This window comes from Hyla sarda, chromosome 4, assembly GCF_029499605.1.
Source record: "Hyla sarda isolate aHylSar1 chromosome 4, aHylSar1.hap1, whole genome shotgun sequence".
Classification (NCBI taxonomy): domain Eukaryota; kingdom Metazoa; phylum Chordata; class Amphibia; order Anura; family Hylidae; genus Hyla; species Hyla sarda.
The window spans coordinates 29,275,245-29,303,040 of record NC_079192.1 but is presented as its reverse complement, the minus strand read 5'-3'; the positions used below and the strand labels follow the sequence as shown (position 1 = coordinate 29,303,040).

The 27,796-nt window shown below is 49.2% G+C and overlaps 1 protein-coding gene across 3 annotated transcripts in view; it reads left to right on the top strand.

The window, feature by feature from the left end:
• The first annotated feature begins 282 nt into the window (after nt 1–282).
• Nucleotides 283–27,796, top strand: part of RFX1 (regulatory factor X1) — a 46,569-nt gene continuing 19,055 nt past the window's right edge. The window contains exons 1-17 of one of the 3 annotated variants that reach the window (XM_056570268.1): nt 285–986; nt 2,078–2,275; nt 3,116–3,222; nt 6,162–6,245; nt 6,508–6,594; nt 6,744–6,809; nt 6,939–7,034; nt 8,841–9,101; nt 9,219–9,313; nt 9,397–9,709; nt 9,802–9,983; nt 15,710–15,829; nt 16,124–16,239; nt 16,906–17,024; nt 17,467–17,567; nt 18,533–18,684; nt 18,904–19,001. In XM_056570268.1, the coding sequence (XP_056426243.1) occupies nt 2,104–2,275; nt 3,116–3,222; nt 6,162–6,245; nt 6,508–6,594; nt 6,744–6,809; nt 6,939–7,034; nt 8,841–9,101; nt 9,219–9,313; nt 9,397–9,709; nt 9,802–9,983; nt 15,710–15,829; nt 16,124–16,239; nt 16,906–17,024; nt 17,467–17,567; nt 18,533–18,684; nt 18,904–19,001 (2,169 nt within the window). In that variant the 5' untranslated portion in view covers nt 285–986; nt 2,078–2,103. Of the gene's footprint in view, nt 987–2,077; nt 2,276–3,115; nt 3,223–6,161; nt 6,246–6,507; nt 6,595–6,743; nt 6,810–6,938; nt 7,035–8,840; nt 9,102–9,218; nt 9,314–9,396; nt 9,710–9,801; nt 9,984–15,709; nt 15,830–16,123; nt 16,240–16,905; nt 17,025–17,466; nt 17,568–18,532; nt 18,685–18,903; nt 19,002–27,796 lie in introns of all 3 variants that reach the window. The other 2 variants (XM_056570270.1, XM_056570271.1) reach the window with 2 other exon arrangements.

Genomic DNA, 27,796 nt, shown 5'->3' with positions numbered 1-27,796 from the left:
CCTTTTCCAGCCCACCGGAGCACCGGAAAGCTGAACTAATTTATGCAGGAAAAGTCAGCAACCGCCGAGCTGAGAAGTTCGTGATGAATCGAATTTACTGTAAGTTCGCTCATCTCTAAAAATAATAAAAATCGCTGTGTCCGTAAGGCAGTGTTTCCAGATCAAGGTGCCTCCAGCTGTTGCAAAACTACAACTCCCAGCATGCCCAGACAGCCTTTGGGAGGTGTAGTTTTGCAACAGCTGGAGGCACCCTGGTTGACAAACACTGCCCTAAGGGGTTAATTTTCATTTTTATATTGATTTTTTTATCTTTTCAATTACCTAAATTTACATGTCAGACTACGTGGACGTTATAAACTACAATTCCCAGGCGCCGGAGCTCTTCACGCATGCGCACTGCGCAGCGATAAGTGACAGCTGTCGTCAACCATTCACAACATGACAGGAATCCAGCGGAGGCCTATAAAACGTCTGAGAAGGTGGTGACAGTTTCCATAGTAGCAGAGGACGGTTAAGCTCTCTTACCAATCACAAGCGGAGCTCTAATGATTGACAGGAGCCTTCACCAATCAGCTCTCTTCTTATCCTAAGCACCGCCCCCTTCACTTCATGACAGTGCCTCGCGTCACAATTTTGACTGACATCTCCTCCCGCCAATCCGATCGCTCCTTGATTCGCCTTCGTTGACGACAGGAAAGAAGGGGGAGGGACGGTAGCAACAGTTGCCCGGGTGAGGGACCGAGCGGCCATAGCCACGGTAGTCGTGGCGACAAGAACCCCGGCAACGGGAATCAACAACAACAACCACCCCCCCCAGCATCCAAGACCCGGTTACCGCGCCACATTTTCGGTGTACCCGTTACCAGCAGGGTGGGGTCGTTCTTAAATTCCCACCGGGCACTCCCCCGGAATCCAGCGCTGGAGAGAAACCGGAAACGCCCGATAAGTGACCCGACTCGGCGCTGTGACAGGATTACGGTCGCTAGGTAAGGTTGTCCCTGACGGTGGCGTTAAACGCCGGGAAAAAAAAACGAGCAACACTCGGTCGTTATGACGACGTCAAACGGTTTGGCCGCCCCCTCCCCTTTCTAAAATGGCGGCGCCTGGTGCGAGCGGGAGAGAGGAGCAGACCGCGCGTCGCCATGGTAACCTGAGAAGGAAAGAGGCGTTGCAGTTGCCATGGCGACTCTCTTTTTACGGGTATTGATTGGCTGTCGCTCTGAAAAGGGTACGGGGCCAGGGCTGTACCAACTGCGCTCATAGTGAAGGGGAGTTGGGAGAAACCAATATTGGAACTGGAAATATTTGACATAAATTCAGTATTAGCGCGGAATAGCCGAGTGTTTCTAGTTTATAAGGCTCTTGGTGCCTACTGTGAGGGCAGAGCTGGAGTCAACCAGGGTGCAAAATAGGAGCCATATGGTAGACTCATCAGGAGTGACCTTACTATGTATAGCTACACAAGTCTACAGTCACTGAGGTCACATTGGAAGTTTGACCCTGTTCTCTTCCTGTAGAAATAATAATAAACTATATTAATAAAAAAAAAATTTGAAAAAAAAGTATCAGTATTATTTTTGGCCGCGATAAGTCGCAACAGAACAGCGAAACTTTAATGCAGATCCAGTACGGAGCTGGTGCTGGTCTATTTTAGCCAATCAGAAGGGGCAGAGCTGCAGTTTAAAGCCTGGAGGAATGACAACAAAGCAGCGGCTTGAGACAATGGGACATTTTAGGCTCCAATACGGACCAAAGGGTCAGATATCCCTTTCTGATGAGGGTCTGCTGTATCTAATTGGTCACCACTTGCTATGTATCTCCAGAAGGGGGCGCTACGGGCAGTGGGGCTCCACTTTACACTAGACTAAAATGACTGAATGCATTAAAGTAGTGGTCTCTGAACTGTGAACCTCCAGATGTTGCAAAACTAAAATTCCCAGCATGGCCGGACAGCCGTTGGCTGTCCGGCCATGCTGGGAATTTTAGTTTTGCAACATCTGGAGGTCCTCAGTTTGGAAACCACTACATTAAAGGAATGTAAAGTATTTCTGCTGATGTGTTGCTTGTGTCTCCCCAGGGAACGTGACTCGCTCACCAGCCACAATGGCTACCCAGGCCTACGTGACGGAACTCCAGGCCACTCCACCCACCTCAGCTCAGAGCACCCCCCAGCAGTATGTGGCAGAACTGCAGGTGACCCCGCCAGCAGCCACCCCTCAGTCGGCCGGTCCTCAGACCCCTGCCCCTCAGCAGTACATAGTGGTCACAGTCTCCGGTGAGTGGGTGTAAGAAGGCTGCTCGGAGGCATCCCATACACCCAGAGATAGGTCTCCTTCACACTAAAGAAATTACACGTGGATTCCGCTTGCAGCAGCTTCTCATTGATTTCAATGGGATTACGCTGATTTGTTCACACGTCAGAAGTTCTGTTGCAGAATTTCCGACAAGGAATTGGATTCCGGTGGTAGATTGAACATGTGGTGTCTATCGGTTATGTCTGCGGCAGATTGCCATGGACATTAAAGCGACAGTCCAGGGACCTGAACTTTTAAGACACTTACTCCTTATCCTGTGGATAGGGAATATGTGTCTGATCTCTGGGGGTCCGGCTTCTGGGGCCCCTGTGATCTCCTTTATGGGACCCTGGCTACTTACACATCCTTGGCGCACTCCGGCTCCAACCTTTTATGGATGAATGCAAGTGGGGACCAGAGTGCATTGAGGACTGGTAAGTAGACGGGGCCCCATACAGGAGATTGTGGTGGGGGTCCCAGCAATCGGACCCTTCGATTAGACACGTGTCTAAAAAGTTAATTTCCCTTGGACTTTTCTTTTAAGTGTTCTTAAATTCTGGGTGGACAATACATGCACTACAGGCGCCAACTGATTCAGCTTGGACATGCGTTGTCATCATTGACGACTATGCATATATGAGCATTTCTGCAGCAGAAATTCTGCAGTGTGCACGGTGCAGCAGAATCCCATTAAAAACAATGGGAGGCTTCTGTACTGAAATCTGCGAGCTGAAATTGACTTGGAAATTCTGTAGTGTGAATGCGCCCCTTACACAGCTCAGAGTGATGGGCACATTGATATTGTCTCTTCTCTCCTACAGAAGGTTCCATGAGAGGCAGCGATGGTGAACTGAGCCCAGGAGGGTCCTCAACCACCCAGACTGCTGTGCCCACACAGGTCGTGCAGCAGGTACATACAGCGCAGCAGGTAAGGCCCCCGGAGAGAATACACAGACTGACAGATTCACAGGACAGGCAGCGAAGTGTTAATTCATGGAATGTTCTGCTATTTCAGTTCTTTATTTTTATCAATATCTCTGTTTGCTTAAAGAATGAAAACATTTTTATTTGTTTCCATCCGAAACCCTTGGCCATCCACATTACAGAATTTCCTCCCAGAATTTCCCTTGCGTGAAGCTACAATCCATTTCAATAGGATTTTCCCTGACCTGTTCACACTTTGGAACTTGGATTCTGATTAAATAATTAAAATGTTTATCCTTTCACCAGAATTCTGTGATGAAATTCTATTAGTTCAATAATCCTCCTTTTTTTTTTTTTTTTACACATATTTTTGTGGTGAAATAAGCACTGATTTCGGGCGGCTCCAACTCTGTGAGTGTGCAGTTGGAGTTTCGCTCTGTGGAGAAGAGTAGAGATGAGCGAACTTACAGTAAATTCGATTCGTCACGAACTTCTCAGCTCGGCAGTTGATGACTTTTCCTGCATAAATTAGTTCAGCTTCCAGGTGCTCCGGTGGGCTGGAAAAGGTGGATACAGTCCTAGGAGACTCTTTCCTAGGACTGTATCCACCTTTTCCAGCCCACCGGAGCACCTGAAGGCTGAACTAATTTATACAGGAAAAGTCATCAACTGCCGAGCCGAGAAGTTCGTGTCGAATCGGATTTACTGTAAGTTCGCTCATCTCTAAAGAGCTGTCGGCCTGGAGTCCAGCTCAGGATAGAGATTTAGAGGCTGGCGCACTCTGTCCTACAGTCATGGCCGTAAATGTTGCCCCCCCCTGAAATTTCTCTAGAAAATGAAGTATTTCTCACAGAAAAGGATTGCAGTAACACATGTTTTGCTTATTCATGTGTGAGCAGGGTCTGGGTCCGGATGGGTGTGTAGCCTCCGAATGTAAACAGAAATGTTTCCATTCATCAACTGCAAGCAAAGATCTCGATGATTCCAATAACTACAATGCATTAGGAAGCTGTGGCCAATAGACACTGAGCCCTGTTCCCCGGCCATTTGCTGCTGCCTGTGGAGGGCGCTAGTCCTGGGATATGTATTTTTTCTAGGAGTGCTCGCTGCTCTCTACATATCCAGTAACAATCTTATCTTCCCATCTGTGTTCTGTAATATCCTTCTTTTGTATCTGCTCTGCCCCACTCCTTCCTCTGCACCAGTGTAATGTACGTCATCTTCCTCTCTATTCTTCATTGTTCTGCCGACTTCCCTGTGCAATGATTTACTGGCTCCATCTCCCTACTGTGTTGGTAGCTCCCAAATCCTCATCTATATTCCAATTTATATCTTTTTTAGATATATCAAAACCTGTGCAGAGGAAAAGTTGCCCAGTTGCCCATTGAAACCAACCAGATCGCTTCTTTCATTTTTAACAAGGCCTCTGAAAAATAAAACACGCAATCTGATTGGTTGCTATGGGCAACTGGTCAACTTTTCCTCTGCACAGGTTTTCATAAAACTTTCCTCTGTCCCATGTGCCCCTCCTTTTGTACTTTACTATATTTTTCTGGATAAACCCATTAATGTCTATGTCCAGGATGGAAGAGAAAACATCCTGAGCACGTTTAGACATTAAAGTATATGCTATTTTTTTCTGGACAACGCCTTTAAGATCCCCCTTGGAGCTCTGTGCCCTTTCTCAGTCCTTTAAAGTGTCCCTGTCATTACAGAAAAACTCTTGGCATGTCACAGAGACATGTCAAAATTCTGATCGGTCGAAGTCTCAGTACCGAGACCCCTCACTGATCAGGAGAACGAGCGATCTCCATCCTGCAGCCACATTATGAGTCTATGGAGCTGCAGGATGTAGATTTCTGTGAGTTGGTAAGTTAAGCGATTCTCCTCGCTCGTACTCCTGATCAGTGGGGTCTCAGCACGTAGAACCTAACCCAGTGTTTTCCCAACCAGGGTGCCTCCAGCTGTTGCAAAACTACAACTCCCAGCATGTTGGAGGCACCCTGGTTGGGACACACTAACCTAGCCCATCAAAAAAACTGTCTTTTCATAATGACTGGTACACATTTAAGGGGTACGCATAAATGACTTCTATTAAAAAATCTTAATCGTTCCAGTACTGGCAAGAGAGGCCTATTAATCACCTACGAATAACCATTAACGTGGTATTTTCTCCCATCCCTATCCACACTTAGATTGAGGAGTCTACTGCCTAGACAGGTAGGGCCCCTAGCGTCAGATATCACCTGTTACCCAAATCCCCTTCCCCTATATGTGGCACTTTATTGTAACATTGCAATTTTTTGTTTATCCGCTCTATATTATTTCTTTGGTACAAGTAAAATTTTTTGATTTTTATGTCATTAAAAACCTAATTGTTGTGTTTCCTATAGTGATGCGGTTGTATACTGTTGTCTCACCAAGGGATACATAAATCAAATTGGTTGTGGGTGCCATTAATCCACCCACTGTTGTGTTATTTTGTTCCAGTACTTATCAGCTGTTGAAGTTGAGTTGTTCTCTTCTGTCTGACCACAGTGCTCTCTGCTGACACCTCTGTCTATCTCAGGAACTGTCCAGAGCAGGAGAGGTTTCCTATGGAGATTTTCTCCTACTCTGGACAGTTCCTGAGACGAACAGAGGTGTCAGCAGAGAGCACTGTTGTCAGACAGAAGAGTACAACTCAACTTCAGCAGCTGATAAGTACTGGAAGGATTAAGATTTTTTAATAGAAGTAATTTACAAATCTGTTTAACTTTCTGGAGCCAGTTGATATGACAAAAATAGGTTTTCACTGGGGTACCCCTTTTAACCTCCTCTTCTATCCCTTATGCCTCTCTTCCCTTGTCTGCTGTTTGCTCTGTTTCCATGTTCTGCACTTGTAGTTTACTTTGCACTATTCACACACACAAGTTAATATGATCTCTGCATCTCCATCTACAGAGACTGCTGGTACAAGCCAGGGTCCAGCCCAAAGTGACTGCAGTGTCTCCCCTGCAGCTGGCTGGAGCGTCTGTATCCCAACAAGTATGTCACTGTGCCTGCCCCTCCCATCAGTGACTCTGTCCATCATATCATCCACATTAGAGCGATATATAGTCCTCCAATAATAGCATCTTAGAGCTTGACATATATACATGTGTTTGATCTGTGTGTTCCCACATTAGCCCGCTCACATTCATCCAGGTCATAAACCTGACATTGTTCTGTTCTGTGTGCCCCACCTGCCCATACAACGGAGAAATCCGAATATCAGACCCCTCTACCTTCTCTCTTCCCTCTCCTATAGCGCCTGGTGGTGCAGAGTGCTCCAAAGGCGGCTCAGGTCTCCCTGGCAGTACACACAGTGCAGCAGCCGGCGCATTCGCCACCAGAGGTATGTCCCCCCCCACATCCATAATGCATGGCTAGTCACACTAGAGAAGTAATGCACTGAGCAGTAATGCAATAGTCTGGGCTATTTTTTAAGGAGGAATCTGCCTGGTGCTCATTATTATGCTCATTATTACTTCTTCATTTTATTAGAGTGAAAGTGCAACCCTGAAGACTGCACAGAGTCAGCCCCTGCAGGTGCATGGAACCCCTCAAGAGGTGGGCCGATAAATCAGATCCTGTTTTTCAGTGGTTTTAGATTTGCTTGCTGTGCCCATATTCTGGTGTGACAATTCCACTTACTATGGTTGGTACATCATCTGACATCTCTCTCCTTGTCCTCCCCAGCGCTCTGTTGTGCAGGCGACTCCTCAACCGCAGAAGTCTTCTCCTGTCCATCAATTGAATGTCCAGGGTCTGCAGCATGTCCAGGGGACTTCAGAGGTATGGATGGGGATGCCATGTGCCCTACTGGAGAGTGTGCTAGAAGGAAGCCAAAGCCAAATCTATCTGTGGATCCCATCTCAATGACCTGATATCAGACATGTACTGGCTGAGGATCCCCTCCTGATATCAGACATGTACTGGATGAGGATCCCCTCCTGATATCGGACATGTACTGGATGAGGGTCCCCTCCTGATATCGGACATGTACTGAATGAGGATCCCCTCCTGATATCAGACATATACTGGATGAGGGTCCCCTCCTGATATCGGACATGTACTGGCTGAGGGTCCTCTCCTGATATCGGACATGTACTGGATGAGGGTCCCCTCCTGATATCGGACATGTACTGGATGAGGATCCCCTCCTGATATCGGACATGTACTGGCTGAGGATCCCCTCCTGATATCAGACCTGTACTGGCTGAGGATCCCCTCCTGATATCAGACATGTACTGGCTGAGGGTCCCCTCCTGATATCAGACATGTACTGGCTGAGGGTCTCCTCCTGATATCAGACATGTACTGGCTGAGGGTCCCCTCCTGATATCAGACATGTACTGGCTGAGGGTCCCCTCCTGATATCAGACATGTACTGGCTGAGGGTCCCCTCCTGATATCAGACATGTACTGGCTGAGGGTCCCCTCCTGATATCAGACATGTACTGGCTGAGGATCCCCTCCTGATATCAGACATGTACTGGCTGAGGATCCCCTCCTGATATCAGACATGTACTGGCTGAGGATCCCCTCCTGATATCAGACATGTACTGGCTGAGGATCCCCTCCTGATATCAGACATGTACTGGCTGAGGATCCCCTCCTGATATCAGACATGTACTGGCTGAGGATCCCCTCCTGATATCAGACATGTACTGGCTGAGGATCCCCTCCTGATATCAGACATGTACTGGCTGAGGATCCCCTCCTGATATCAGACATGTACTGGCTGAGGATCCCCTCCTGATATCAGACATGTACTGGCTGAGGATCCCCTCCTGATATCAAACATGTACTGGCTGAGGATCCCCTCCTGATATCAGACATGTACTGGCTGAGGGTCTCCTCCTGATATCAGACATGTACTGGCTGAGGGTCCCCTCCTGATATCAGACATGTACTGGCTGAGGGTCCCCTCCTGATATCAGACATGTACTGGCTGAGGGTCCCCTCCTGATATCAGACATGTACTGGCTGAGGGTCCCCTCCTGATATCAGACATGTACTGGATGAGGGTCCCCTCCTGATATCAGACATGTACTGGCTGAGGGTCCCCTCCTGATATCAGACATGTACTGGATGAGGGTCTCCTCCTGATATCAGACATGTACTGGATGAGGGTCCCCTCCTGATATCAGACATGTACTGGATGAGGGTCCCCTCCTGATATCAGACATGTACTGGATGAGGGTCCCCTCCTGATATCAGACATGTACTGGCTGAGGATCCCCTCCTGATATCAGACATGTACTGGCTGAGGATCCCCTCCTGATATCAGACATGTACTGGCTGAGGGTCCCCTCCTGATATCAGACCTGTACTGGATGAGGGTCCCCTCCTGATATCAGACATGTACTGGCTGAGGATCCCCTCCTGATATCAGACATGTACTGGCTGAGGGTCCCCTCCTGATATCAGACATGTAATAGCAGTGGGGTCCCCTCCTGTTATCAAACATGTAAGGGTCATTTGGCTTTTGTGTGACCGGAGATCATGTACTGGCTGATTATATTGTTAGTACTAATATACTGCATGTTTTAGGCCTCTGGTGTCTGCTTTATGTGTAACCTTCTCTTTATTCTCCAGAGCTCAGTCAGGAGGTTTCTGTGTAGTTCAGCTGAGCATCAGATAGAACATGAAGAGTTAGAGATTACAATCTGCCAGTCCCCGCTCCACTCCTTACCTCCTATGATGCCAGGGCCTAGTTCCGAGTGGGTGGATCTGTTCCATTTCATGCCTTCTCATCTACTTTTTTCCACCTTACTCGGAGACCACCCAGAACAGAGAGTCAAAGTTCAGAGAGTGCCACAAGTTTTGCTGTTTGATACCGCCCCCACCGCGCTGAAAGTAGGTGCCAGGGTTATAAGGCCGTGATCAGGGTCAGAACATGGAGGCTGATATTGTGGAGGAGACTGGTATATATTTGTACAATCTGTTTGTCTAATATATTGTCAACAATGCCAGGTGCAGCAGTTACCACAGGTTCCGGTACAGCACGTATATCCTGGGCAAGTTCAGTATGTAGAAGAAGGAGATGCCACCTATACGGCAAGCTCCATGTAAGTGCCATGTCTTACATTGTTTATAATAGAAGTCATAGTTATCCCTGTCTAATTTCTGTATCTCTCCCGTGTTCTTGTAGACGCTCAGCATCCTTCCCCTATACAGAGACTCCACTATACAGCCAAGCCACGGGATCCACTTACTATGAGTCTCAGAGTGCCACAGGCCCGGTCAGCTCCCCTACATCCTCTCCGACTGTGGCCAACAGTCCCTCGGTACCTATGTATGTATCTGGAGGACAGATCCTTGCCAATGCCACCCCACCGGGGGCTTCTGGAGGAACTGCGGCCAGTGGAGGGTCAGGATGTGGCACCTATGTGATACAGGGTGGATTTATCATGGGTAATGCTGTTCAGTCCTACTCTCACACCACACGTGCCTCCCCTGCCACGGTAAGAGATTGGTCTGTGTCAGTGTGGTTTCGGTGCTCCTGTATCTTCTGCATTCTCTCTACTTTATACGACTGTTCTTATTAATTTAACAGGTCCAATGGCTGCTGGACAATTACGAGACAGCAGAGGGGGTAAGCCTCCCCCGTAGCACCCTGTACTGCCACTACCTCCTGCACTGTCAGGAGCAAAAGCTGGAGCCTGTGAATGCGGCATCATTCGGGAAGCTCATCCGCTCAGTCTTCATGGGGCTCCGCACCCGTCGCTTGGGGACCAGGTAGAGATTTGTGATCTTTCTGCATTCAATTTCACATAAGTTAAAGGGGTTCTCCACTGCCACAGCATCCGGAACATTGCTGGGTGCGGGCTGTGGGGGTCGTGACGTCAAGGTCACGACCCCTCAATGCAAGTCTATGGGAGGGGGCGTGACGGACGTCACGCCCCCTCCCATAGACTTGCATTGAGGGGGCATGGCCGTCACGACCCCCACAGCCTGCACCCAGCAATGTTCCAGATGCTGGGGCAGTGGAGTACCCCTTTAAAGGCAATGGATGAAAGAGAAAGAACTTAGCCAGGCTATATCAGTGGATCACCGATCACATTGTGTAATGCTATTCCATAGGCCTAGAATTATACAAAGAATGCAATCTAATGACTGAATTTAAAAGTCCCCTATGGGCACTTAGAGTACCTGTCATCAACAAAAACTTTTAATATGTTGTTCATAATCATTAATGAAGACATATTGTAATATATCTTCATTAAAAAATATTAATATTTATACCAGTTTTCTCTATCGGCTCCATTGGTGGACACAGACTCTGGGTATATGCTGCTGTCTCTAGGAGGTTGACACTATGGTAACCAAAAAGTCGGCTCCTCCCAGCAGGGTATACCCGCCTCCAGGCCACTGAGCAATTCAGTTTTTGCTTAGTGTCTTAAGGAGGTGGACATGGTCTGGTTTTCTCCAGACAAAGTCTCATATTTTTTTTATTTTATTAGGTTTAGGGACTGTGTTAGTTCTTTATTCCTTTTTATTTCTGTTTTCAGGTGGGGACTCAGGAACGCAATGTTCACCGTTTCCCCATTGCGAGAGGTGGCAGGCATCTTGGATGTACTGTTAACCCCCTCTCGCCAACGGTCAGCGCTTGGGGTGGTACCTCATGGGTCCGGGTCCCCCTACCTCCCTGTTCGCCTCGCTATGAGCTTGGCTTGCCGCAGGTGAAAAGGCTGGCTGAAGACTTCTTTAGGTAAGTTCTTCAGCGTGAGGGGAGTATCTTTCTCCCTAGGTCTTGCAACAGCTGGAGACCCTCTTTTTTTCTGCATAGCTGGGGCTGGCCTATTATTGGGGGAGCAGTGGCTACAGTACAGGCACAGTGAGGGGCAAGGGGGCACTTTATTGAGTGTATGTGTTTTTATAACACACGCGGCGCAGGCTTCTCCATGCGGGCGGGTGCACTTTTTACTTTCGTTTTCGGCAGCCACGACTTCGCCCGCTCCGTCCCCGGGCGCACCGAACTCACTGCAGGCAGAGTGTGCGCTTGGGATTCGGAGCGGGCACCATTACAGAATGAGTCCCGCGGTATCCTCGGCGGCCCGTCAGACATTAGCTCCGCCCACCTGGCCGCATAAGCGCCTCGGTAGCGCGAAATGGCCACCAATCATCGCGGTGCGCACGCTGGGGCCAATCACAGAGCTCCTTGCCCTGACCCGGCCTCTTCCTTCTTCTGGCCTGCGTTTCTTCTCTCTTCCCTCAGCACGGTGCAGAGTTCTCCTCACAGCAGCTGACTCTGGGACACAGACTTGGGTGAGACTGTTCAGTTTTTTGTCATGTCCGTGCCCAGAACTGTTCCTCCCTCTAAGCAGATATCGGGAATATTAGTTACCCATTACGCTTGTAAAAACTGTTCTGCAAAAATGCCAGGTTCTGCTGAACCCACTTTTTCTGCCTGCTCCCCCGATCCCCCTGCTATTTCTAAGCCAGGTGGCCCCTCAGACCCGGTGGGTTCGGCCGCCCCCTCCAGCCTGGGTTTCCTCCCTCTCCCAGTCTATATCCGACTTGGCACAGGTCTCCCGTTCTGTGGTGACTGTCCTGGAGAGGTCTACCCTTCACCGGCCCTCTAAAAGGTCCAGTTCCCCTTCTCCCTACGCTTTGCATAAGCGTAATAGGGGTGTCTCCTCTGACTCGTCCCACAAGTCTTCTGGTAGACACGGGCGTTCCTCTCGCAGGTCTCGCCCGACCACTTCTTCAGGCCACACACGTCACTGTTCCAGAGGACGTTCCCGTGGTCGCCGTTCTGGCTCTCCTGAGCCAAGTACCAGGTCGTAGTCTCTCTCTTCCAGGGCTGCCTCTACTCGTTCGCACTCTCCTGGAGAGCTAGCGGCCGAGGGTTCCGATTCGGAGGACCGTTCGGACTCAGTGGACACGGTGAACTCATTGGTTATGGCCATTAGAGACACCTTTAACCTAGAGGACCCAGGAACTTCGGACGCAGCTCCAGAAGTATCCTTTCATCGTGCCCGATCGGCACCCAAGGTGTTCAGCTCTCACGCTGAATTTGAGGCCATTCTAGAATCCGCCTGGAAGCACCCTGAGAAGTTGTTTCAGGGACTGAAGAAGGTCCAAGCGCGATATCCTTTCGCCAAGGACCTTGTCTCCAAAGTGACTTCCTCTCCGTCAGTGGATCCTCCGGTTTCCCCCCTCTCTAAGGCCACTACCTTGCCGCTGGCGGATGCAGCTGCCTTCAAGGATCCTGCAGACAAAAAGGTTGAGTTGTTAGCGAAGTATGCCTTTGAAGCAGCGGGTTCTTCCCTGCTTCCTGCCTTCGCCTCCACCTGGGTGTCTAAGGCCCTCTCTGTTTGGCATTCCCAACTCCATCAGGGCATTCTTTCAGGTTCTCCCCTGGTAGAACTGTCTGCTCTGGCCCTCCAATGTTCCAAAGCTGGAGATTTCCTGTGCTCTGCTTCCTTGCACTCAGCTCGCTGTGCTGCCTTTGCCACCGGTAATCTGGTGGCCCTCCGTCGTTCCATTTGGCTTAAAACTTGGAACGCGGACGCTGCATCTAATAAGTCTCTAACCGTGATTCCTTTTACTGGCTCCCAACTTTTTGGCAAGCGCCTGGATGAGATTATCTCTGAGGCGACAGGGGGCAAGAGCTCTTTATTACCTCAAAACAAGCCTAGCACTTTCTTCCGCAGGAAGTCTTCTTCCTTTCGGACGTCTGGCCCTTCTAAAGGGTAGAGCCAGGCGCCTCCACGGGACAAGAAGGTCCCCTTTTTCAAAGCGCGTCCCTCGTGGAAGTCGGACACCAACCGTCCCGACCGTTTTGCGGCCAAATCGGGCAACCGCAAACCCACTTCTGCATGAAGGGACGCCCCCACCCGCAGCCTTTTCTCGGGTGGGAGGTCGCCTCTTACTTTTTCGAGATGTTTGGACCACGCACATTCAGGACTCCTGGGTCAGGGACGTGGTATCCAATGGATACCGGATAGAATTTGCCTCCCTTCCGAGGGATCGTTTTTTCCAGTCCTGTGCTCCCCGGTCTCCCTCGCTTGCAAGGGAAAATAGGGAGGCTCTTCAGTCCCTTCTCGTCCAGGGTGTCATTGTGCCAGTTCCTTCAAGGGAACTCTTTCGGGGTTTATTATTCCAATCTTTTCGTGGTTCCCAAGAAAAACGGTTCTGTGCGGCCAATCCGGGATCTCAAACGTCTCAACCAACATCTTCTGATCCGCCATTTCCGAATGGAATCGCTCCGTTCGGTGGTGGCATCTATGGATCAAGGGGAGTTTCTTTCCTCAGTGGACATCAAGGATGCCTACCTTCACGTTCCAATTTTTCCCGGACACCAGCGGTACCTTGGGCCGTAAGGTGTTGCAGGTGGCAGTGGTACAGCCGACTGCCTGACCTTTTTTATTCTCTGCCCACCCAAGGGACGGCTTTGGTACGTCCCAGAGTCTGTGTCCCCCAATGGAGCCGATAGTCTAAAAAATCTCCTTTTCTCTTTCTCGAAGGATCCATTGGGGGGACACAGCTCCCGTCCCTTTTTCCTGGGGTTCCTTTTCGTTATCTGTCCGAGGGAGTGTTCAGTTATATTTTCTTCGGGTTCTCGGACAGTTCATGTTATTTTTTTCTTTTGACCTGTCAGTCTCCTCCTATTGCTCTCCTCCTATTGAGATGAAACTGAATTGCTCAGTGGCCTGGAGGCAGGTATATCCTGCTGGGAGGAGCCGACTTTTTGGTTACCATAGTGTCAACCTCCTAGAGACAGCGGCATATACCCAGAGTCTGTGTCCCCCAATGGATCCTTCGAGAAAGAGATTTTACGGTAAGTCTAAAAAATCTCCTTTTTTCATTTTATACTTTTGGCCACTAGGGGTCTCTCTTCTATGCCTGGTCTACAGGCAGCTTCCTATGCTTTTCATAGTAAGTGAACAGCTTTTAGGACTAATGCTGAAAGGGCACTGGTCCTTCCACAGGAAGTTCAGTACTCTCAGCTCAGGACTCGCTCCCAGCCTGGAGCAGCACTGTGAGCTACAAGCCTGCACATGCCTCTCATATAACAGAGGCCATTCACCTCCCCCTGCTCTGTGTTCTCCCTGCCCCTCACCACAGGTTATCTTATACATTGTATTATCTCACTGCACTCCCTGCTCTGTGCGCCCCCCCCCTCCCCTGACATTCATCTTAATTACTGCCTCTGTAATTGCTCCCACCGCCCCTGGTTCTCAGCATTGACTTTTTAGTGCAGAGAGACACAGGAGATAGAGAGACAGAGGCTGCCGTCCCTCCCCTGTACTTAGTCTGTATGCACACTGCAGAGCAGTGTTTCCCAACCAGGGTGCCTCCAGCTGTTGCAAAACTACAACTCCCAGCATGCCCGAACAGCTGTTGGCTGGGAGTTGTAGTTTTGCAACAGCTGAAGGTACCCTAGTTGGTAAACACTGCTGTAGAGGGAGAGCAGCATACAGGAAGACTGGCAGAAGCAGAGTCCCGGCCAGGCTTCATGTGACATCATGCCTGCCGGGACACGCCTCCTTCCACCTCTCAGAAAGACAGTGCTCCTGAGCTAATGAAGAGGGATAAAAAAAAAGGTATTTCCACAGCGTTTTAAACCTCAATAAACACAGGGATAGGCATAGTTAGAGTAAGGGACAGATGGGGAGGGGGATCAGGGAAAGTTTAGTTGATGACAGGTACTCTTTAAGAAGCGTGAAATAAAAAAAAGTGTCTCTTAAATACATTTTATAAAATCTCCTCCCCTAATAAAACATAAAATCACCCTTATTTTCCCACATTACAAAAAAAAAAATATTTATAATTGTCCAAACTATTAAAATATAATATTTATGATCTCGCATGGTAAACGGCGTAAAACTATACAATTGGTCAGACAAAAAACAAGCCCTCATGGGTCTGTAGGTGGGAAAAATAAGAGTTCTCTCTCTTAGAAGGCGAGGTGGAAAAAAAATGAAAATGCAAAAATGAATGTGCCCTTAAAGGATAAGTCTCATGAAAAGAAAACTTATCCCCTATCTGAAGCATAGGGGATAAGTTTTAGATTGCGGGGGATCCGAGCCTGGGGTCCCCCTGCGATCTCATGTTTGGAGCCCCAGCTCTCCATCACAGGGGCACGTCACGACCCCCGCCCCCTCCATATAGCTTTATGGGAGAGTCGTTCGGCAAACTTCGGCTCTCTCATAGAGCTATGTAGAGGAGGTGTGGCGGCTCCCACTTCGGGTGGGCATCGTGACACGTCCCTGTGATAAAGAGGCGGGGCTCCAAACAGGAGATAAGTCTCATGAAAAAAAGTTATCCCCTATCCGAAGGATTGGGGATAAGATTTAGATCACGGGGGTTCCGAACGCTGGGGCCCCCCCGTGATCTAAAACTTATCCCCTATCCGAAGGATAGGATATAAGTTTTTTCCATGAGACTTATCCTTTAAGGGGTAAAGCGTCTTATCGTACAATAACTTTTGTCCATTTTTTATTTCTTTCTTACAGGGGGAACTCCAAGTATCACTACTACGGTCTCCGAATTAAAGCCAGCTCCCCCCTACTGCGTCTTATGGAGGATCAGCAGCACCTTGCTATGCGACAACAGCCCTTCTCCCAAAAACAGAGGTAGGCATTCTCTGACACCCACCCCCCCCTTCCCCCCTCTCCTGTCTGCCACATCACCCTGTATGGTGGTGCCATCTCCTTTTTTTTTTTTTTTTACTGGAGCCTTCACAAACCTTCCCCGGGTGTGTATCAGTGGGTTAGAAAATGGACTCTGATCTTTCGATGTAAGAGGAGAGTGTTTTAGAGGCGCATTCAGACACAGAGGGCGCAGCCTTATTGATATGTTCCCTGAGCAGCTGTCACCCATCTGGGCCATCCTTGGGTGTCATACAGGACCTTTCATGTGTCTTCCAGGATGAAGCCCATTCAAAAGATGGAGGGAATGAGTAATGGAGTCGGAGGAGCTCAGCAGACGCCTTCTGGCCTTTCTGACATCAGCTCCCAGGTTCAGCAATACCAGCAGTTCCTGGGTAGGTCCGCTCACTATTACTGGTGTGGTGAATTGTGTGTGTTGGCACCTGTTGAGGGGATGTACACCTTTACAGTATATTTTAGTACCCCAGGGCATTGCGAATGAAGCAGCTCTGCGAATAGTGTTAAAGGGGTACTCCACTGGAAAATATTTATTTTTTAAATCAACTGGGGCCAGAAAGTTAAACAGATTTGTAAATTACTTCTGTTTAAAAATCTCAATCCTTCCAGTACTTATCAGCTGCTGTATACTACAGCGGAAATCATTTTCTTTTTGAATTTCCTTTCTGTCTGACCATAGTGCTCTCTGTTGACACCTCTGTCCATGTCAGGAACTGTCCAGAGCAGGAGAGGTTTGCTTTGGGGATTTGCTCCTACTCTGAACAGTTCCTGACATGGACAGAGGTGTCAGCAGAGAGCACTGTGGTAAGACACAAAGGAAATTCAAAAAGAAAAGAACTTCCTCTGTAGTATACAGCAGCTGATAAGTACTGGAAGGATTGAGATTTTTAAACAGAAGTAATTTACAAATCTGTTTAACTTTCTGGCACCAGATGATTAAAAAAATAAAATGGGGAGTAGCCCTTTAAAAACTATGAACTAAATGGTGTAACATGGGTATTGGGCTTTTCCCTCATTCTCTTTTAATGTCGTTTCTGGTACAGATGCCTCTCGGACACTTCCAGAGTTTGGGGACATAGACCTACAAGAAAAGCCACTTCCGGATGGCATCACCTTGGACAGCATCAAGGCCTTTCAGCTGCTGTACCGTGAGCATTGTGAGGTAGCCACCCCATCCCCCAATTCTTATGACAAAACTTACATCACTCAGCGGGCATTATCCTTCTTTAAAGGGGTATTCCAGGATCTAAGCTTTTATACCCTATCCAGAGGACTCCCAGGGACCCCCTGCGATCTCCCAGCAGCACCCGCATTGTATGCGGGGCTGCGTCTCCATGTCTATGGGAGGGGGCATGACCTGACGTCACGGAGGGGGCGTGACGTTACGTCACGTCTCCAGTCTCGGAAACCCAGAAGTTTCAGACACTGGAAGCGCAGCCCCGCATACAATGCGGGTGCTGCAGGGGTATCATGGGGGTCCCAGCAGAGGGCTCCCCGCAATCAGACATTTTTATCCCTTATCCTTTGGGTAGGGAATAAAAGCTTAGATCCCGGAATACCCCTTTAACATGTGACAATTCTTTCCTTTTTATTCCGTATGGCAGGCTATTGTGGACGTGGTGGTGAATCTTCAGTTCACCTTGGTAGAGACGCTCTGGAAAACCTTCTGGAGGTTCAACCAGGCCCAGCACAGTGATAACACCATGTGAGTAGCTATTTATCTAGACCGGTCTCCGCATTGACCTTTTAGGGGCTCTTTCATACTACGGGATCTCCGAATAGAGATTTTGTCTACAGCCATTGACGTCAATTCAGTCTGTGCGGAATTCCACCCAAAAAATCAACATGTTAAAGGGGTACTCCGGTGGGAAAAATTTTTAAATCAACTGGTACCAGAAAATTAAAAATTTGTAAATTGCTTCTATTAAAAAAATCTTAATCCTTCCAGTACTTATCAGATACTGTATACTACAGAGAAATTTGTGAATTTGTTTTCTGTCTGACCACAGTGCTCTCTGCTGACACCTCTGTCTGTGACGGGAACTGTCCAGAGCATGAGATGTTTTTTTTATGGGGATTTGCTTCTAATCTGGACAGTTCCTGACTCGGACAGAGGTGTCAGCAGAGAGCACTGTGGTCTGACTGGAAAAAACTTTACAATTTCCTCTGTAGTATATAGCAGCTGATAAGTACTGGAAGGATTAAGATTTTCAAATAGAAGTTATTTACAAATCTTTTTTTAACTTTCTGGTACAAGTTGATTTGTTTTCCACTTGTTTCCACCGGAGTTCCCCTTTAATTCTTTCGGAGGGTCCGGATTACGTGCTGTGGAAACCGGGTCAAAGAAAAGCCTATTTAGACCAATGATATTTTCATACATCGGAAATTCCGTAGTATAAACGGGTCCTTATTCATAATGTCACCTTTCTTCTCTTCTCCTTGCCCTTAGATCCTAGGTGGCCAATCTGCGGCCCTCCAGCTGTTGCAAAACTACAACTTCAAGCATGCCTGGACAGCCATTGGCTGTCCAGGCATGCTGGGAGTTGTAGTTTTGCAACAGCTTTGATCCTTCTTCATCATGTCCTTCATTCTCTCCCATGCAATCTGGCCTCCCGTTTCTGTGCGTCCTCTAGCTTATACTCATACTTGCTCGTACTCTCTTCTCTCCAGAGATGATGAAGCAGAGAAACGTTTGCCTAAGGACAGCCTGGTTCTCTTATCCAAGTACGAGCCCCTGTTGAAATGGTGCCGGGACTGTGATCATCAGCTGTACCAGGGGCTTGTGGAGACGCTTATTCCAGATGTGCTTCGCCCTATTCCCAGTGAGTATCAGAAGAAAAAAAAAAGCCAGTGTTTCCAAACCAGGGTGCCTCCAGCTGTTACAAAATTACTGGAGTTTGTAGTTTTGCTACATCTGGAGGACCCCAGTTTGGACACCACTGCACTAGAATGATGTATTGGTGACCAGTGAGGATTCCAAACATTGATAGGTTGCTGGATAAGGGTGCGTTGCAAGAGTCACCTGTCTGTGTATTCCTCAGGTGCTTTGACACAAGCCATTCGCAACTTTGCCAAGAGTCTGGAGAGTTGGCTTACAAGTGCAATGATGAATATCCCCGAGGAGATGGTGAGGATTAAGGTGAGAAGACGAAAAACCTGCTGACTTTTCCACTTTCGGTGCAGAAAGCCTATAATATATGTGTATTGTGGAGAGGAAATAGTTGTGTTGTCAGCTTATTCCCTTAAAGGGGTACTCCGCTGCTCAGCGTTTGGAACAAACTGTTCCGAACGCTGGAGCCGGGAGCTCGTCTCGTCACATCCGGCCCCCTCAATGCAAGTCTAAACTTACATTGAGGGGGCAGGGCGTGACGTCATGAGGGGGTGGGGCTGTGACATCACGAGCTCCCAGTGCCGGCTCCAGCGTTCGGAACAGTTTGTTCCAAACGCTGATCGGCGGAGTACCCCTTTAAGGACACGGCCCATTATGACCTTAAGGACCAGAGCATTTTTTTTTTATTTTTTTGCTCATCTGACCACTGTCACTTTAAGCATTAAAGGGGTACTCCGCCCCTAGACATCTTATCCCTATCCAAAGGATAGGGGATAAGATGTCAGATCGCCGCGGTCCCGCTGCTGGGGACCCCCGGGATCCCCGCTGCGGCACCACGCTATCATTACAGCACAGAGCGAGTTCGCTCTGTGCGTAATGACGGGCGATATGGGGGACGGAGCAGCATGAAGTCATGGCTCCGCCCCTCATGACATCACGGCCTGTCCCCTTAATGCAAGTCTATGGGAGGGGGCGTGACGACCGCTACGCCCCCTCCCATAGACTTGTATTGAAAGGGGCGGGCCTGTGACATCACGAGGGGCGGAGCCGTGACGTAACGATGCTCCGGCCCCTGTACCGCCCATCATTACGTGCAGAGTGAACTCGCTCTGCGCAGTAATGATGGCGGGGTGCCGCAGCGGAGATCCCGGGGGTCCCCAGCAGCGGGACCCCGGTGATCTGACATCTTATCCCATATCCTTTGGATAGGGGATAAGATGTCTAGGGGCGGAGTACCCCTTTAATAACTCTGGGATGCTTTTCCTAATCATTCTGATTCCGAGATAGTTTTTTCGTGACATATTATACTTTAACAAAGTGGTACATTTTTCTTCGATACTTGCATCATTACTTGCAAATTCCAAAATTTCATTTTTCTAACTTTGAAGCTCACTGCTTGTAAGGAAAATAGACATCCCAAATGAATTATATATTGATTCATATATACAATATATCTACTTTATATTTGCATCATAAAGTTGATTTCTTTTTACTTTTGGAAGACATTGGAGGGCTTCAAAGTTCAGCAGCAATTTTCCAATTTTCATGAAATTTTTCAAAATCAAAAGTTTTCATGGACCAGTTCAGTTTTGAAGCGGATTTGACGGGCCTTCATATTAGAAATACCCCATAAATGACCCCATTATAAAAACTGCACCCCCCCCCCCCCAAAGTATTCAAAATGACATTCAGTAAGTGTGTTAACCCTTTAGGTTTCACAGGAATAGCAGCAAAGTGAAGGAGAAAATTCAAAATCTTCACTTTTTACACTCGCATGTTCTTATAGACTTCGTTTTAGAATTTTTACAAAGCGTAAAAGGAGAAAAAGCCCCCCCCCCAATTTCTCTCGAGTTAGGAAATACCTCATATGTGGATGTAAAGGGCTCAGTGGGTGCACTACAAGGCTCAGAAGAGAAGGAGCAACAATGGGATTTTGGAGAGTGAGTTTTTCTGAAATGGTTTTTGGGGGGCATGTTGCATTTAGGAAGCCCCTATGGTGCCAGAACTGCAAAAAAAAAAAAAAAAAACACATGGCATACTATTTGGGAAACTACACCCCTCAAGGAATGTAACAAGGGGTACAGTGAGCCTTAACACCCCACAGGTGTTAGAAGTCAGATGTGTAAAAGGAGATTTTTTTTTATGCTTACTGTAAAATCCCTTTCTTGAAGGATCCATTGGGGACACAGACCATGGGTGTATGCTGCTGTCACTAGGAGGTTTGACACTATGGCAACAAGAAAAGTCGGCTCCTCCCAGCAGGGTATACCCGCCCACAGGCACCTGAGGTAATCAGTTTTAGTCCCAGAGCAATAGAAGACAGACAGGTCAAGAGAAAACCACAAACTGTCCGAGCAATCAGAAGAAAAGGCAACTGAACACACCTTCGGACAGATAACTGAAGTAGGAACACCAGAAAAAAGGGTGGGAGCTGTGTCCCCCAATGGATCCTTCGAGAGAGATTTTACGGTAAGCATAAAAAAATCTCCTTTTCTCTATCGGCTCCATTGGGGGACACAGACCATGGGACGTACCAAAGCCGTTCCCTTGGGTGGGTTACATCTTACAGCCCAGAGTAGCATCAACTGATGCAAAGGTATGAATCTGGTAGCACCGGGACAAAGAGTGCAAAGACGACCACGTGGACGTCTTACAGAACTGCAAGGCCGAAGCCACGTAGTGGAGGGCCCAGGATGCCCCGAAAAACGGGTGGAATGAGCCAAAACCCTGAAGGGTGGGATCTTCCCCTTGCACCGGATCCACGGAAAAATATTGGTCGTAGAACCAGGTTGTCCTGTCAGACAACCTTCCGGAAAAACAAAAAAGGGGGAGTCACACTGCCGAAAGGAAAGAGTGACAGAGATAAGTCCGAACAGCCCTCACCACAACCAGATTTAGAACAAACACTTCCAGGATAAGAAGGGGACGGACAAAGGGACGGTAGGACAATGTCCTCATTGAGATTAAAATGAGTGTCCTTATTGGACGGAAAACAACTTGTCCTGGTATACAACCAGGACAGGAGAACGGCATGAGAGAGCTACCAGCTCTGACACCCTCCTAACAGAGGTAAGAGCAATAAGGAACGCCACCTTCCGGGGAAGGAGGCAAAGAGAAATGTCCCTGAGAGGTTCAAAAGGGGGCGCCTTGCAGGGCACCTAAAACCAAGTGTAAGTCCCAAGGGAAAGAAAGAGACTGATAAGGAGGGGCAGCTTTTGCCACTGCCTGAACCAGGTTCGGACATGATAATTGAACGCCAGAGGATGTTGAAAACAGAATGGAAAAGGCCAAACCTTGACCCTTAAGGGAGCCGAAAGCCAACCCTTGGGCCAGCCCCGACTGGAAAGGGGTCGGGAATGAAAAACCACGACCGGAGAAAAAGGCCGAGTTTCACGCCAACAAAAATAAGACCGCCAGGTATGGTGGTAAATCTTGCAGCGGAAGGCTATTGAGCCCTCAGCATGGTGTGAACCACTTGGGAAGAGAAACCGCAGGTCCTCAGAACCGCTGTCTCAACCGCCACGCCGTCAAAAGCAGAGACGGTAAATATTGGTGGCACAGGAGACCTGAGATAAGAGGTCTGGACGATAGGGAAGGCACAGCATTAAGTCGTTCAGGAGCCTGACCACGACGACGTACCACGCCCGCCAGAGCCAGGCTGAGCTACGAGAATGGCGGAAATGCCCCACTGTGAGTTTCCTCAGGACCCCGAAAAGAGATGAAGGGGAGGAACAGATAAGGTATGGCAAAGCCAGACCAAGAGAGAGAAGAATGCTTCAGTTGTGGCGGGACAAGCAGAGGCCAACGCCTGGAGCGCCCTAGGGGTTGCAGATCACTGCAAACACCCCTGGATGTAGGGACCACTGGCCTTGGACGAATGAGGACCAACCGAAAAGACCACATCCCAGGGACGGCCGGACTGCAGATAGCCGAGATGGCCGAAAACCTGAGTTCCGCCCAGAAGGGAATTTCCCAAGAAGCAAGCAAAGAAAGAATTGCGCTAGGCCCCAAAATGTTGAAGGGGAAAAGGGCTTCTCGGGGGGCCAAGACCCCAGACCGGCCGGTTGCTGAAAACACCTCCCCAGCCCTACAGACTGGCAGGGAGGAGTAGGAAGTAGCGTTCCCGAAAAAAGCAGGGGGGAACTAAGCCACCATAGAAGGGACCGACAAGACTGACGAAAGAGAACGATCTTGCGGTCGAGAGACAATGGAGACCTGTCCCACCGGAAGAGAATCACCAGTTGAAGAGGTTGGTGATGAAACTGGGCTATTGGCACGGCCTCCACGGCCGCCGCCAACCGACCGAGGACATCCATGCAAAAGCAAATGGAAACTGGAACAGGGTGCCGAAGTCATTGGACTCTTGATAAGAGAGTCAGCCGATCGGTCGGCGGAGTCGAAAGCAGGCAGAGGCAGCGTTGAACTGGAGCCCCATGAGAGCGGTTGGACTTGTCCCAATTGACCATCCAACCAAAGTGAGACAAAGTCTGGAGGTTGAGACTAAGACTCTCCATGGTTCTGGGCCCTGGCTGGGGCTCTGATCAGGAGGTTGTTCAAGTAAGGAATCACGGAAACAACTGTTGTCCGTAAAAGGGCGATCACAGGCGCCAGGACTTTGGTAAAGGTCCGCGGAGAAGTGTCCAGACCGAAACTGAGAGCCACAATATAAAATGACCGTCCGGAAATGCAAAGCGGAGGTACTGCTGATGACCGGGAAACAATGAGATGTGGAGGCAGGCATCCTTGAAGTCCACCGAGGAACAAAAACTCCCCTTGAACCATGGACATCCGCACCGAATGGAGAGACTCTATTCGGGATGGGAAAGCAAGATGCTGGCTGAGATACCCTAGAACCAAGACTGGGCGAACAGAAACACTTTTCTTGGGGACCACAAAGAGGTTGGAATAAACCTCAAACGTTCCCCTGAAGGAACCAGGACAATTACTCCCTGGAAAAAAAAGGAGCTGCATGGTTCAGGCATCCCGGAGAGTAAGAGGCGACCAACCACCCGAGAGAGGTCGGCGGGTGGGGGCGACCCTTCAGGCCGAGGAAGCTGTGAGCCTTATCGAGAGGTAATAAAGAACTCTCTTCCGCCCGTCGCCTCACTTCCTGAAGGTGGCATCCGCATTCCAGGCTTTAAGCCACATGGAGGGATGGTGGCTACCAGGTAGCTTGTGGCAAATCAGCACAGTGGCTGCGCATGGAAGCAGAACACAGGAAATCTCCATCTGTAGAGCATCGGAGAGCTAGATTAAAGAAATCCCCGGAGGTATCTTGAAGACTACCCTGGCTGAGTGGGAGACCATACTGAAAGGGCCTTGACACCCAGGCAGAAGCAAAAGCAGGAAGAACCTGCTGCCTCAAAGGCAAAATTTGCCAAAGCCTCCAGCTTCATGTCCGCTGGATCCTTGAAGGCAGCCGCATTAGCCAAGGGCCGGGTAGGCGCCTTAGATAGGCGGGAGACCGGCGGATCCACAGTTGGAGAGGAGATCCACCGAGCAATAAGGTCCTTGGCGAAGGAATACCATGCTTGAACCTTCTTCGTTTACTGAAACTTCTTGTCAGGGTGCCTCCAGGCGGATACCAGCAGGGCGTAAAATTTCAGCTTGAGAGCTGAAAGTCTTGGGTGCCGGTCGGGCACGAAGAAAGGAAACTTCTGGAGCCACGTCCGAAGTTCCTGGGTCCTTTTAGATGGAAGGTGTCTCTTATGGCTACACCATGAGTACACCACATCAGGCACATCCGTGCGAGGCGGAGGCTGAATCAGAAACCTCATCCACAAGTTCTCCAGGTGAATGGGAACGAGGTGAGGCAGCTCTGGAGGTTGGGCACGATGAAAGGAAACTTCTGGAGCCACGTCTGAAGATCCTGTGTCCTCTAGATAGAAGGCGTCTCTTATGGCCGAAACTAATGAGTGCACCATGTCCGACATATCCGTGCGGTCTTCTGAATCAGAGGCCGAATCGGAAACTTCATCCACAAGTTCTCCACGTGAATGGGAACGTGTGAGGCAGCCCTGGAAGAGAGGGAGAAGGACCTGGTACGCGGGTCTGGAGAGCCAGAGCGGCGACCATGGGAGCTAGGGGAGCGACGCTTGCTACAGGTCTGAGTAACGGGGCGATGCTTGCGTGGGGAGCGTCCGCGCCTGCCAGAAAACTCTGGGAATGAGTCAGATGAAAACACCCCTATGACGCTGCGAGAGCAACAGTATAGGAGGAGAATGGGACCCTTCGGAGGGCCGGTGTAGGGAGGGCCTCTCCAAGGCAATCACCACATAACGGGAGACCTGAGCCAGAGACCTCTCCTTCTCCTTATGTTAGGTGCTCTCACAAGTGCCCTAGGGGTTACTCCTCTGGCTCGTCTGAAGAAGCCGGAATAGCCGCTCTCCTCATAGGTCTTACTTCCCTTCCCTGGCACCCCAAAAACGCCCAAGGGCCACTCTCTTGGTCGCTGTCCTAGGTCTCCAGATCTTCGTACCAGGTCTGTTTCACCTTCATCCATGGCTGCCTCCACCCGCTCCCACTCTCCTGGGGAACTGGAAGATGAGGCGTCAGGTTCTGACTCAGAGGTCCGAACCGGCACGTCCAACATGGTAGACAACTTAGGGACACCTTTCATCTAGAAGTTTCCTTTCACCACTCCCATCCCTCTCCTAAGGTTTTCAGTTCTCATGCTGAATTTGACACCTTACTGGAAACGGCATGGAAACATTCTAACAAGCGCTATCAAGGGACTAAGAAGGTGTAGGCACAGTTTCCTTTTGCCCAGGACCTCATTGCAAGATGGACATCTCCGCCAACCTTGGATCCTCCGGTTTCCCGCCTGTCAAAGGCGACTACTCTGCCTTTGGCGGATGCAGCATCCTTTAAGGACCCGGTGGACAAGAGAATTGAAAATCTGGCAAAATTCGCCTTTGAAGCAGCAGGTTCCTCTTTACTTCCTACCTTCGCTTCTGCTTGGGTGTCAAAAGCCCTTTCTGTCTGGGCTTCTCAATTCCGCCAGGGCATTTTGTCCGGGGCCCCTTCCGAAGATTTGGCAGATCTTGCACTTCAACTCTCCAATGCTGGAGACTATTTGTGCTCTGCTTCTATGCAGTCGGCCCGTTGTATGGCTTGTGCCACAGGTAATCTAGTGGCACTTCGTCATTCCATGTGGCTCAATACCTGGGACACTGATGCTGCTTCCAAGAAACCTCTCACTGAGCTTCCTTTTACTGGGTCTTGACTTTTTGGAAAACACCTGGATGAGATTATCTTAGAGGCGACTGGAGGTAAGAGCTCCTTATTACCACAGAATAAGTCTCGCCTTACCAACTCCCGACGGAATCTACCTCCTTCCGGTCCTATGGCTCGAGTAGAGCGACCAGACTGGCACCCTCACAGGATAAGAAGGCTCCTTCTTTCAAGAACCATCCTTCCTGGAAATAACCGTTCCAGACGTTTCGCGGCATCAGTCAGCCTCCTTCTGCCTGAAGGGACGCCCCCACCCGAAGATTCTTCTTGGGTGGGAGGGCATTTGTCCCTTTTCCGGGACGTTTGGTCCGCCCACGTGAAGGACTCTTGGGTATGAGATTTCGTTTCCAACGGTTACCGGATTGAGTTTACTTATTTTCCAAGCAATCGCTTTTTTCGTTAACCACTCCTCAGCAGACCCCGGTGAGTGGTCTCTTCATCCAGAGCAGTTTGCGGAAAACTGCAACCTCTGGGGCACCCCGGACATGGACCTGTTTGCACCCTGCCACAACCAGAAACATCCTCGCTTTGAAGAATTACACATGCCTCCGATATGTTTCTCAAACAGGGTGCCTCCAGTTGTTGCAACAGCTGGAGGCACACTGGTTGTGAAACACTGAGTTAGGTAACAAACTCTGTTTCGCAACCAGTGTGCCTTGAGCTGTTGCAAAACTACAACTCTCAGGATGCACTTACAGCCGAAGGGCATGCTGAGACTTGTAGTTATGCAAAAGATGGAGGCACTCTACTGCAACTCCCAGCATACCCTTTGGCTGTCCGTGCATGTAGTTATGCAACAACTGGAGTTACACTTTTTCATAGAAAAAATGTGCCTCCAGCTGTTGCTTAACTACAACCCCCAGCATGCACAATCTACCAAAGGGCATGCTGGGAGTTGTAGTTGTGCCTTCTGCTATTGGATAACAACAACTCCAAGCATGCCCTTTTGTGCATGCTGGGGTTGTCGCTAAGCAACAGCAGGAGGCCAGCCTTACCTCCTGCTGCTGTTCCAGGATCCTCCTGCCTGCCGCCGCTGACTCTGCTCCTGGGGCCCTGATCCTGTCACCAATGACTGGGATCAGGGCCCCAGGAGCAGAGTCAGCGGAATAGGGGCTAAGTGGGTGCCGTTAAGGACACCCCCACAGCAGGAGTCCTGAATAAGGACAATCGTGAGGTTGCACCAGTGCCACCTCACTCCTGCTCGGACGGCACCTATCACCCTTTTTTTCCGGGTCACCGGGGACCTGATTGACCTGGAATAGTTACAAATGGCCCATCAATTCAGATTTGTGGCAATCGCGACATGGGAGGTTTTAGGACCCCCCCAGGCGTTGTCACGGGATGCCTGCTGAATGATATCAGAAGGCATCATGGTCTGGTCCCTGCCAGTCAGGGACCGGAATTCCCACGGGCGTACAGGTACGCCCTGGGTCCTTAAGTCCCAGGACGCCACAGGAAGTTGTTCTTTTTTGTTCTTTCCAGTCTGATCTGCTCTCTGCCGACACCTCTGTCCATGTCAGAAACTGTCCAGAGCAGGAGAGGTTTTCTATGGGGATTTGCTCCTACTCTGAACAGTTCCTGACATGGACAGAGGTATCAGCAGAGAGCACTGATCACACTGAAAAGAGTTCCAGAAAGAAATGCAACTTCCTCTGTAGTATACAGCATCTGATAAGTACTGGAAGGATTAAGATTTTTAAACAGAAGTAATTTACAAATCTGTTTAACTTTCTGGCACCAGTTGATTTAAAAAAAAAATGTTTTCCACCGGAGTACCCCTTTTAAAGTTATATTTTAATAGTTTACTCACACAACGATACCACATTTATTAACGTTATTTTATTTTGAAAATTGGGAAAAGGGGGGTGATC